General features: G+C 36.8%; 2 protein-coding genes across 3 annotated transcripts in view; one reads left to right on the top strand and one right to left on the bottom strand.

The window, feature by feature from the left end:
- LOC108750375 overlaps positions 1 to 7,488 on the top strand; it is a 33,549-nt gene extending 26,061 nt beyond the window's left edge. Inside the window, exons 5-8 of one of the 2 annotated variants that reach the window (XM_018489786.1) lie at positions 2,023 to 2,951; positions 3,591 to 5,240; positions 5,512 to 6,564; positions 6,764 to 7,488. In XM_018489786.1, the coding sequence (XP_018345288.1) occupies positions 2,023 to 2,951; positions 3,591 to 5,240; positions 5,512 to 6,564; positions 6,764 to 7,030 (3,899 nt within the window). In that variant the 3' untranslated portion in view covers positions 7,031 to 7,488. The remainder of the gene's footprint in view (positions 1 to 2,022; positions 2,952 to 3,590; positions 5,241 to 5,511; positions 6,565 to 6,763) is intronic. The other variant, XM_018489787.1, reaches the window with a different exon arrangement.
- A 1,152-nt stretch (positions 7,489 to 8,640) lies between these two features.
- LOC108750376 (serine-threonine kinase receptor-associated protein) lies at positions 8,641 to 11,733 on the bottom strand. The gene is made up of 5 exons (XM_018489788.1): positions 11,346 to 11,733; positions 9,949 to 10,247; positions 9,620 to 9,849; positions 9,247 to 9,383; positions 8,641 to 9,173 (listed from the first exon to the last, which is right to left on the bottom strand). The coding sequence occupies exons 1-5, from the start codon at positions 11,458 to 11,460 to the stop codon at positions 8,962 to 8,964; spliced, it is 993 nt and encodes a 330-aa protein (XP_018345290.1). The 5' UTR covers positions 11,461 to 11,733; the 3' UTR covers positions 8,641 to 8,961.
- Between the last annotated feature and the right edge of the window lie 996 nt (positions 11,734 to 12,729).

The raw sequence follows: 12,729 nt of genomic DNA, 5'->3' as shown, positions 1-12,729 counted from the left end.
ACACACACACACACACACACACACACACACACACACACACACACACACATTTTGCAATAAATATATATTTTGCCGATGAAAAATAAAAAAAAACCAATGATACTTAAAAACAATTGTTCCAAGCTTGCCTCGTTAAACCGCAGACTGTTAAAAACAAGACCACAATTTGTTAAAAGAATATTTAAAAAATTATTTCGCTATTAGAAAAATCTCATCGGAGAGAGCTGTGCAAAAAAGTGAAAAATGTCAGTCATTTTCATCATATATAAACTCATTGTCGTCGTCATTGATGAGTCGTGCACGTCACACTCATCACTATACGAATGAAAGGGTTGCGTTCATTGTGTAGGAAGAAACTATGGCACTGTGTAACACTTACTTGCGTGATCATTAAAGAGCGACGCCTGTGCGTAACCATGACACAGAATTTTGACACACATTACACTTTTCGAGACCCAACGAAGAGCCGCCTTCTGGCGACTCCTTCGCCGGTAGCATCGGCGTGAGTCATCGTGTGCATCCGCGTTTAAAATGCTATCAAATTTGTTCATATACAATTTTATTAATACACATCTTGTGTATTACATGTTAAACTTCTCTCTATATCCTTCGTGTCTTTATATCCTACTCTATAATTATTAATGCATTATTATTGACGGTAATTTTATAATTGTTATATTATTTCATTAATCAGTATTCTTCCGCCTATTGCTGTATTTAAACGTATTAACTGATATCTTGTGCTAGATATTCGCATGCTGATACGTTATTCCACATATTGTATCATTTTCACATTCCATGCATAATGCTATACTTTTTAATTTCCATTATATAAATACTACTTTTTTTTTTCAAAAAAATTTCACTTTCTATTTAGTTCGACTTTACGCTTGCCATTCGTAATCTTGACATTTATTATCGTAAATGTATGAAACATTATAAAAAGTTACATCGAAAAAATTGGCAAAAGAATAATTTCTAATTAAATAAAAAAATATTGAAACTGTTTTTTTTTTCAAAAGTGAGATATATCATATAATATAAAAAAATATTATTTTAACATTTTTTTAGTAAGCTCAGATTTTTAATTTTCAATTGTATCATCAATAACAAATTTGTTCTATTTTCATCGTGCTTTTGAAGGGTCTAAAAATTCTTTAAAATTTTACACATCAAATTCATTCTTAGTCTAACATTTTATTCCTTTTCTTTAGAGTTAATAGTTGCGAAGATGATCTCAAATAATACTTGATTGTCATGATAAGGACAAGGTGACGTCATCTTAATTGAGACTTGATGAAAGTTTAACTCAATTTTATGTTAATTTGACGTCTCTGTGACATTAAGTGTTACTTGGGATGTATATATATTTATATTAATCTCATTAATGCCATTCATCCTTTCTATTAGAGAGTTATAATTGCCTGAATAGTAAGTTCATTTAAAGAAGAAACTATTCTTACCCACGGCATAAAAACATACGATCGAAAGTCGCGTATCTGGAAACAACAAATAACGTTGTACATTTCCCATGAGATTTTATAAATACAATTAATCGTTGCATTTAACACGATGTAAATACCATAATAATAATTTCCTATTATTTCATATAACTTTCTTCATTAACATATTTTTTAATCACACACATATATATTTTTTCTCTCATTAATATATTATTTAAACGAATTTTTATATAGTATATATTTATAAGTATAAATTTATTCAAAGAAGATTATTCTTTATAAAAGTAATATAACGTAAAAATTTATAAGGTTATTATTATAACCAAACAGAGTACCCTGATGTTGAAAAATTAATGTTGTTTTAACTTTCATAACTTTTAATGGCACTGTTTTATTTAAGAATATAAATAAAAATATAATATATTATTAATATAATTCTATCGAAGAATAAAAGAAAAAAAATAAAATAAAGACATGGGAGAAAAGGTAAAGATAAAATTAAAAGAAGCAAAGTTTCCAAGCTCTAATAACGAACTCTTATTTTTATATATCCTCATAGGCATCTCGAGACCGCGTCAGTCGGTGGGTACTCACAGTCTACCCGCGTCAAGCGATGTCATCTCCCACGTTCTGTCATCCTTTCCGAGAGTAGCAAGTCACGAGGGTTTGACTAGTCTGTCTGGTGTTTGGTCGGAGCTAGTGCTGCAGGATATCGCTGCTATAGTACGCCCCACGGGTCCAGAGAATAAATGCTGCTCCAATATGCAGCAGCATCCGGAGTGCTACGAGATGCGCGATGAAAAATTCGGCTGCAGACGTTACTGGCGATCGGTGCCAAGTTTAACGGTACACGGCTGCCAGTTCGAGACGAGAGAGCAGATGAACGGTGTCTCGTCGTATTTAGATGGTACCGGTATCTATGGCGCTACCGACGACAAGCTGCATCTGATCAAGACTTACGAAGACGGTAAGGTCAACTTGACCGCTTGCGAATTGTGCGAGCAAACCGATCGCAATGCGCTTGGCCTGTTGCATCGGGTCTTCCTGCGCGAGCATAATCGCGTGGCGGAGAAATTAGCGGAGACGAATGTGCACTGGGACGACGCGAAGCTCTTCTTGGAGGCACGCCGTATCGTCGTCGCGCAGCTTCAGCATGTCACCCTCAATGAATACATACCGGCGATATTACGGGAAGCCGTACAAGTCGATCATGAACTCAGACCACTTGCAAACGGCTTTTACGCTGGTTATTCCTCGTCAAACAAGGCGGGTACATACAATGCAGTAGCACTAGCAGCTTTGCGCGCTCTTGTTTGGACGCGTGCGGATAAAATAGGAGGTCTAGAGAGCCATATTGTTACTTCTGCCAACGGCATCGGCGTCGCAGCCGCACCAGACGCGGCCGCCTGGTCCATGCACGTTGCACGAGATCACGGAGTGCCCGGATACGTCAAATATCTGACTAACTGTTTAGAAGAGTATGTTAAGGTAAGTTAATACCGTAGACAAATTCTATTATTATTATCCTTTTCTTTATAAAGGAATGGTAGCAGCATGGTTTTTTATTTTTGGAGTATTACTATCATTTTCTATCGTTATTTTTTTAGTTCTATCCACTATCCAAAAATATAAAGAGATTGTATAATACTTAAATCATTACAGAGCAAAATGAAACTATCTAATGGAACGTAAAACATAAACACATAATCATAAACACATAATAAATTAATTATATATTTTTAGACACATAAATAATACTAATCATTTTTGATCTCCCTAAAATAACTAAATGTTATAAAAACGATCGACTTATACTTTCTAATTGCACAATTAGAAAAAAACATTTATGAAACTAAAATAATATAATGACGAATAAAGTTTTTATAATGTAAGTATCGCTTTTCATGTTTTACGCTGACCTTTGTTCGCCATTCTTTTTTTTTTATGAAAGTTTTACATCCGTGACATAGATAGTTAAATTTTAAAACAGTAAATAATAAAATAAAATTTCATAATTTAGTAATAATCTAAAAATAATAATATATAGACGTGTCTTCAAAAACTCCTGAAATTCAAAAATTCATGAAATGATCGCGACAATAATCAATTCAATTCGTTTCAATATAGATCGAAAATTTCACGGATCTAACGAGAGTAATGCGACCTGAGCACGTGCATCTGCTAAGTACGATTTACACAAATGTAGAGGACGTGGATCTTCTCGTGGGTGGTATCTTGGAGACTCCGGCAACGGGTGTTGCTGTTGGTCCAACATTCGAGTGTCTTCTTAAAAAGCAGTTTGTGACAATGAGAAATTCCGATCGCTTCTGGTACGAGAACGACCTTCCACCCTCAGGACTGACGGCGATGCAGCTGGTCGAGATCAGAAAGGTGTCCCTCGCCAGTATTCTGTGCGCCAATACCAATATTCGCAGGATACAGCCGAGAGTGTTCATCCGACAGGACCAATATTTGAACAGCAGGATTACTTGCGAGCAGTACGAATCTTTGAATGTCGCGGCATGGACCGAGAAACCGCTGCCGCTTCCTATGATGCAGTATAACTCGATAAACACGAGCACGGATGGTGAGTCGACGCAGCTTCTATCGGAGATCAGTCCCGAGGTGGTTGCCGCTGCGGTAAAGAGAGCAGAGGAAGAGCTAATTGAGCGAAAGCAGTTGGAGTATAATGCTTGGCTAGAACAAAGAATTGCCGACCCGAAATCGGCCGCCGGCACTGCAGCTAGCTTTTCGAAAGCTAACAAGGATGCCCTGTTGCTCGCCAATTCGTCCATCATGTACGAATTGGCTACAAACGAGATTCTAAATGGTGTACACGGTCTCCGACGAAGAAGACGTCAGATTTTCGAGAACACGGAGAACGTTCTAGGATTCCCCAACTCGAACGAGTTCTCCGATCTGCTGCAGAACGTCGATATCTCCGGTTTCTTGAATCATAATCAAAAGGCGACGCACCATGAAGAAGTCGAATGTCCCGTAGATAATTCCCCATGCGATCCAACTACACCTTACCGAACCCTATCGGGCCACTGCAACAATCTACGTAATCCCAACCTTGGCAAGTCGTTGACAACCTTCGCCCGTCTGTTGCCACCTGTTTATGAGGACGGTGTTTCCAAACCGAGAATGACTTCCGTCACCGGCGCACCTTTGCCAAACCCTCGGGTAGTCTCCACCGTGATCCACCCTGACATATCGAATTTGCACAACCGTTATACGTTGATGGTGATGCAGTTCGCTCAATTTTTGGATCACGACTTGACGATGACTCCCATACACAAAGGCTTTCAGGAATCGATTCCCAGTTGTCGAGCATGCGACTCACCACGCACCGTTCATCCCGAATGCAATCCGTTCCCCGTGCCACCGGGTGATCACTTCTATCCTACTGTGAACGTCTCGTCAGGCTCGCGTATGTGCTTCCCGTCGATGAGATCGTTGCCAGGCCAGCAGCATTTGGGTCCACGTGAACAAGTGAATCAGAATACCGGTTTCTTGGATGCGTCGGTAGTCTATGGCGAGAATTCGTGCATCTGTAACATCCTGCGCGGTTTCAACGGTCGCATGAACATCACAACGAATCCAAGACGCGGCAGGGATTTACTGCCGCAATCGGCGACGCATCCAGAATGCAAGGCACGATCAGGATTGTGCTTCATCGGTGGTGATGGCCGCGCTTCGGAGCAACCAGCGCTGGCAGTCATGCACACCATGTGGATACGCGAACACAATCGCGTGATGGAAGGTTTGCGGCAGGTAAATCTCCTTGTTTTATTTAAAAATATGGATTGGAAAAATTCTTCTACATTGTCATATATTCCAGAACCTTATAACACCATATTCCTAGAATGTGTCATATGAATTATGATTATTTATTCTTTTTGGTATTTATATAACATTCTAAGAATATTGTATCTTATAGGGAATGTACTGTTTGAATCTGCTGCAATCTGCCGGCAAACTGCAAACATCTTGCTAATTAAAAATAATATCAATTTTATTCATTGATATAAAACTTCTTGAATAGGTAAATCCTCACTGGGACGGCGAGAAGCTCTTCCAGGAGACACGACGCATCATTAGTGCGATGTTACAACATATCACGTACAACGAGTTTCTGCCGAGAATTCTTGGCTGGAACGCCGTTAGTTTGTATGGTCTTAAGCTGTTGCCCCAAGGCTACTACAAGGAATACTCGCCCACTTGCAACCCTAGTGTGCTCAACGAGTTCGCTGCCGCGGCATACCGAATTGGCCATTCTTTACTGCGACCGCATTTGCCGCGCATGGATCGCAATTATCAGAATATCGATCCTCCTATCTTACTGCGTGACGGATTTTTCAATCCGGATATGCTCTATCAGGAGCACATGATCGACGAGATGATACGTGGCCTAGTGACTACGCCGATGGAGACATTAGATCAGTTCATCACCGGCGAAGTGACCAATCATCTGTTCGAGCAACGCGGTATTCCGCATTCTGGCGTGGATTTGATAGCTCTAAATGTTCACCGAGCCCGCGATCACGGAATACCGTCATACAATCATTACAGAGCGCTTTGTAATTTGAAGAAAGCTACCACATTTGAGGATTTGTCCAGAGAAATGGCGCCGGAAGTGATAGCTCGAATGAAACGTATATATGCCTCTGTAGATGACATCGATCTCTTTCCGGGCGGTATGAGCGAACGACCACTTCAAGGTGGTTTGGTAGGACCCACCTTCGCCTGTATTATCGCTATTCAGTTCAGACAGTCCAGAAAGTGCGATCGTTTCTGGTATGAGACCGATGATCCGAACATCCGCTTTACTGAGCACCAATTGGCAGAGATTCGCAAAACTACTCTGTCCAAGGTGATGTGCGAGAACATGGATCACCAGACGGACATGCAAAGAGCGGCATTTGATTTACCCAGTAATTTCTTAAATCCACGCGTACCGTGCAGCTCCATGCCCCATATGGACTTCTCTGGCTGGCGAGAGACCAGACATGGCTGTCAAATCGGTGGAAGAAACGTCGCGGTCGGAGAGTCTGGTTTCCCTACGCCTTGTACTAGCTGTGTTTGCACCAATGAAGGCGTAAGTATACTGTCTGAATGAAAAGTAACGTACTAAAAAGTTCAAACTTTCTTATTGTGAATGTAAATCAAATAAATTTTGTTTTCTTAGTCTATATTTCTTCAATCTCTATAAACTGCTAAATGTTATATAAACTATGTTATGAAATGAACAAATTGCTAATGAAATGTAGATCTTAAAAATAAATTTCTATTTTCAGACGCAATGCGCTTCGTTAAGAGTTACGGATTGCAATCAACTTCTACGAGAGGCTTCTCGAGAAGCGATTCTACGGGACGATGTATGCACCGCTCAATGTGGTTTCGTTTTGGCAGCCTCAGAGAGTAACGCAAGACTACAATTCACTACGCCTAGCGGCTCAGGTTTTTCTGGTTTCCCACCACACACGAATAATCTGAGAAATTCACCGACGCCAGCCTCGTTCAACGGCTTTAAACTACCTGACCTCTCGCAATTCATTGGCTAAATCGAAAGAGACGGGAAGACTTAAAATTCATAACTCTTTGTTTACGGATTATTATATTGTACGCAGGAAACACACTGCCTTTACTTCGAGAGACTGTATGACAAACACGATCAAAATATTTCATAACCGATCGTACTCAAGCTCAATATCATAAAGAGAAACAAATACAACAAACAAACAAGGAGAAACAGTGAGTATGTTTCGAATATATGCAAGAAATACTTAACAGAAGATAAAAGGAAGAGTACCTGTCGGCGTGTAAATATAGATGATAAGGCGCAAGTATTTAATTCATGGAAGAAGAATGAGATCACATCGTCGAAAAATAAAAGAGAGCAAGAAGACACGCGAATGAAGACTTTTTTAAAGAGGTTCTCCAGTTTAATAAAGTGGATGGGAGTCATGTGACTTTTTTTACACGGAAGTATAAAGGATGCAAAATGCTACTGCTATTTTTTAAAAAATAAATAATGAATCAAATTTAAGCAGTAAAACTGTAATGTGTTATTAAAATATATTTTCTTTATAATAATAAATATAAATATTTACGTGGAAAATAAATGTTGCAGAAAAATTGTTTATAGTAATTATTTAAATTAAAATTAAATATTGATTATTCTAGTGGAAACGGCGTTGTCACATTTTCATTAGTGTGACGTAATATTTAAAGAGAATTGATGAACATTTCATACTCTTGCACGAAAATGATACGGTGAAATTTCATTTTAATTTCAAGATTTCTTTAAATTCCATTCTTTTATATCTATATAAATCTTCAAAATCCTTATACTTTGTTTATAATTAAAATTCAGAAATGCCTACATATCACAAATTTATTCTCAATATTTGATTAAATCTTATTATGTGAAAAGGCTGGAGAACCTATTTAAATTAGGAAATAGTGATGATTTTAAGACACATTGAATTATTTTAATTATAACAAAAATTGCAAATTATTTTGAATATCATTCAAAATAGAAAAACTGCGGAGTCTTGAATGTATAGAAAATTTCTCTTAAATGTTTTCAAAATAAATTTTTTCATATTTTACATTATTGTTTCATTCGTCTATTTTATATATATAGATACGAACTAAGTAAATATTTTTGTTAATTTGTATTATAATATTTCGATACTCACAAAAGACAGATTTTCTAAACACTTAAGAGTTAAAGAGTTTCACAAGACACTGAAATCTTATAAAATTTTTTTAAGACTCTGTTTTGAATAATATTCGAAAGACAATTTGCATCTTTACGTAATTGGATTATTTCATATCTTAAAAAAAAAAGGATTAGAATATCTATCGTTTTTAGGAATAAAATGCGCATACAAGCAAAACTTGTAATGGATTGTTGAGTTGCACATTATGGTGATATTACGTTACCACGGAAACTAAAATCGAGAATGATTATGAAGCATGTCAAAATGGACATACAATATTATGTGTTGTGTGCTGATACGAGTCACGTATCGATATGTCATATATTTGAATGATGGACGATATTGGTTCGAAAAAAATGCAAATGCAATGTTCGTTATGAACTTGTCTTTCTTTCTCTCGTTTTACACCGCTATCTACTTTTGTATTATAATAACATGTATAATGTTAATAAATGTTAATATTTCTTTTTTTATTGTTGTTTTTTCTTCATAATATAAATAGCAATCCTACCCCACGTGCCTCCACGAGCTCTAAACTTGGTCCTCTCATTTTTAGTTTTGGAAATAAAGGCCACAGTGAAGGGGGGGGGAGGTGTGAGCGATCTCTTTCTAAAAAGACGAGTTATTTACAAAAATTTCCGGCAGCCCAAATAACAAATTCGACGCGTTTTATTTGCAGACTATTCATCCAATTTAATTTGAGATATCTGCTTTTAGGCTTTCGGAAAACTTCTGAAGATTTTCTTATCTCTTTCTGATGTTCAAGTTTAACTGGCAGGAACTTCTTGTTTGTTATTAATCACGGCGGTATTTTCTTGTATTGCAGGAGTCTGTTCTATACAACGCCATAATCCATAGGTTTTACCGACTATGGTTTGCCATAATCTCAAAGTACCATCTTCGGATCCACTAGCATACAATTCACCATCCGGTGAAAAGCGTACGCAATGTACGGGTCCAAAGTGTCCCTTAAACGATTCTGCAAATTTTACATACAGGATTAACTTTTGATCAAAATTACTCTGAATCATGAAAGATAAACAAATTTTTACCTAGTTCTGCCCCTGTATTGTAGTCAAACTTGTACATTTTAAAGTCTTCCCCACCACAAACAAAAATAGTACAATCCGGATGCAGGCTGGCACTATTAACTTGAGTCGGGACCATAAATTCTTTTATCTTGGTTAATCTGACAAAAAATTGAAAATAATATTAATCTTCTTTATTAAAAAATTAAAAAAGTAAAAAATTTTTTAATATGATTTTAATATGTAATATTTTTTTATATGAGATACTGAATAATTTGACAAGAAAGTTTTTATAAATTGCAATTGTAACGAAATTAAGGAAAAATTAAAATTCTAGGATAGCTTTCCAAAGAATTTTTATAACGATTTTTTTACAAGAGAAAAAAATATTACATACTCTTTACTATTCCAAAAGGTAACAATGTTAGAGTGAGTAGTGGTAATAATGTTTCCATCTTTTGATACTTCCATGGAACTAGGAATCGCTGGAAAATCTAATCTCTTAACCTCTTGCCCACTATTTCTATCCCATACCCTTAGTGTCTTATCGTCTGCACAGGTAATTAAGGCAGAGTTATTGTCAAAGAAAGTGACATGCCTAATACCACTTGTATGACCTGAGAAGATCTGAAAGAGAGAGAAAAATTGAAACGTTTTAAATTAACCCAAATATTTACTATTGATCATGTTTGATCATCATTAATTTACATCTATACATAATTTTACCTGTGGAGCTGTTTCTGGTTTATTAAGATCATAAATGCGTACAAGTTTTTCATTAGAACCAGTACATAGGTGATTAGAATCGGTACTAAAGTTGACAGATTTAACTATATGATTGTGTTGAAAAGAATGAACTTCTTCTCCTTTAATCGCATCCCAGACTTTGGCATTAAAATCTGCTGCGCCGGTTGCAGCTCGAGTAGCCTGTGGATTTAATGCTACACCCCATACTGCTCCTTTATGTCCTTCAAATGTACCAATCCAATCTCCAGTGTCACCTTGTCGTAACATAGGTTTGCCATCTACAAAAAAAAGAATTTGTTCCAAAATATTTTACTATATAAAAATAATGTTATTTACAATAATTAAATGTATCAATATATGATAAATATATATATTTTTTGAAACAAATACATATGAAAAAATATTTAAATTCTATTTCCAAGTAATTCCAAAAATATAATCGATAATACATTGAAATTTAAAGAATAAAAATGTTTTTATATTAGATATATCATAATATAATAATATATATATATTTTTTAGGTTTCAAAAGTATAATAATATATTTATCTAATATAAAATATAATATATTCTATAAAATATTTGTAGAAAAAAGTTAAAGCTTAGAAAGAGTTAAAATTACTTATCTTTTGTACAAAATTTGTTATGCGTCAAATATGACTATTCCTTTCATATACAACTGTATATATAACTATATATATATAATATTCAATGTAATATTCAATACATATAGAAAAAAACATCAATATGCATTACAACAATTTTTCAATGAATCTCAACCAAGATGAACCAGCAATAAATGATTCATAAACGATTATGTTTGTAGTAACGTTATCTATTTCTATCACTATAGATTAACTTTAACTTTAGTTTAATTTACCGTCTATCTCTTTCCAATTTTTTAAATTAGAAAAAAAAAACAAAAGTAAGTTGAACTGAGATTAAATTAATCAACATTTTTATTTCTACCAACAAAGATTTACTTTAATCTCGATTAAACTTACGTTTTATCTTATTCTAAACCTAAGAGTTAGAAAAAAAATAGACAATAAATTAATCCATGATTAAAGTATCACATAGAACCCCGTTAATCCTGTTCAATTCTTCGAAATATCGAGCTGCCTTCGCAAACAGGCAGGAAAAGATAACGCGCCCGTCAAGAACACGCTCGTCTAACCTCGAAAAGACACGGAGCCTTGGGAGCGACCGGAAAGAATCGGGCCAAGGCGATCGAGAATCGAACGTGCGGTTTGAACGATCAAGATCCAAGAGGACAGAGAGAAAGAAAAAATCGGAGCAACGCGACGACAGTCAGCCGATCTAGCCAGGCCTCGCTCTGTTCGTAGAACAAAGCAGAACAATGTCCCGCCCGTTACCTTTGCACGCCGAGATGAGATAGTACCCGGATTCAGTGACGTCGGAGAAGGCGAGGTGGACCACGGGTCTCGTGTGTCCGCTGCACGTCAGCGGGGTCTGCCTTAGAGTAGCCATCGCGCCGTTCGTCGCGTCGCCGTCGCCGTCGCCGTTTCCCGTTTTCCTTCCTGCCCTCTTTCCCTGCGACGAGCGAACGGACGGTAGCTCGCTACCGCAACTTCCAGTGCCTCCACGTGCGCTCGTCTGGGCCTCGGGCCACTCGACGTATTCGACTACCTTTCACGTCCGTCACGTCAAGCGTACGAAACACGACTGACTATCACTGAAACACGACTAACACTGACGGTCAGGCCGGCCGGGTCGGCGGCGCCGCGGCGTGCGGAGGCTGGAGCACAATATATGTAGTGACGTACCGATCGTCCCGGTCCCCCGTGTACCGGCAATTAAGCCCCCGAGACCAGAGACAGGTAGAGCGTCACAGGAAGAGCGTCGCACGCGAGCGCGGCCACGTTCGACCTCGTCGCCGCGTCCTCGTCTCCCTTTTTCTACCAAATCGCGTCCCGCAATATTGCTCTCCGTCTTTCGAAATACCGCGATCGTTATTTACACGAACGGGTGTAGCATAAATCTGCTCCAATTTGGCGAATTTATATGTACGCACTCCGGCCACTCCGAGAGATTTAGAGTAGACTCGGATTAAAATTTCTGGAAGGCGTCTATATGTCGTACGAATTTTAATATTTACCTCAACAAAAATAAAAATAATATATAATATATGAATGAGATGTAAAATTGAAAAAAATGGATTTTGAAATATGTGTACTTTTATTCTTGCGTGACAAATAAATTAAAACTTTAAGGCGATTTCCTTCGAACGCGTGATAAATCTTTATCGATTTTAGATTTAAACGACAGAAGATTATTGTTTGTCGCACGTCACAGGAAACGCGTTGAAATAGCACATGTTGAAGTTTACACATATGTTTAAATTGTCAACGCACCGAGGAAGAGAGCGGAAATCTTAATGTTATAAGTACATGTAATAATACATTGTATGTACACTATTTTATAACGATAGCTTATGCTGTTCAAAGTTTAAACGTTTCATGTACTTATCTCAAATATAATAAAAAAAATTGATTATGTTTTCTGAAAATGTACTTGTATAGTACAGGAGCTTTCAATGTTGCTACAATATTTGCAATATTATTAAAATGTTGCAATGTGACTGAAATATTATTGGAATGAAGTATGCTATATAGATATACTGTTTAAGAAAAAAAAGGAAAAGTAGAAAAATAGACGTCAAGACTTGAACATATTTGAGCAAACTCAAAATCTATTTTTTTTAATCTTTACTTATAATATTAGTATATATATATATAT

Source organism: Trachymyrmex septentrionalis, unplaced genomic scaffold, assembly GCF_001594115.1.
Source record: "Trachymyrmex septentrionalis isolate Tsep2-gDNA-1 unplaced genomic scaffold, Tsep1.0 scaffold367, whole genome shotgun sequence".
Classification (NCBI taxonomy): Eukaryota; Metazoa; Arthropoda; class Insecta; order Hymenoptera; family Formicidae; genus Trachymyrmex; species Trachymyrmex septentrionalis.
Note: the sequence above shows the minus strand (reverse complement) of the source record. Positions and strands in the feature narration are given on the sequence as shown.

What these genes read in the sequence shown, in the direction of transcription:
- LOC108750376 (XM_018489788.1), bottom strand. Translation starts at nt 11,460, where the DNA reads ATGGCTACTCTAAGGCAGACCCCGCTGACGTGCAGCGGACACACGAGA. An exon ending in ACCTTTTGGAATAGTAAAGA is followed by an intron (nt 9,384 to 9,619) that starts GTATGTAATATT and finishes ATTTTTTGTCAG; the next exon opens with ATTAACCAAGATAAAAGAAT. An exon ending in CAATACAGGGGCAGAACTAG is followed by an intron (nt 9,174 to 9,246) that starts GTAAAAATTTGT and finishes TAAAATTTGCAG; the next exon opens with AATCGTTTAAGGGACACTTT.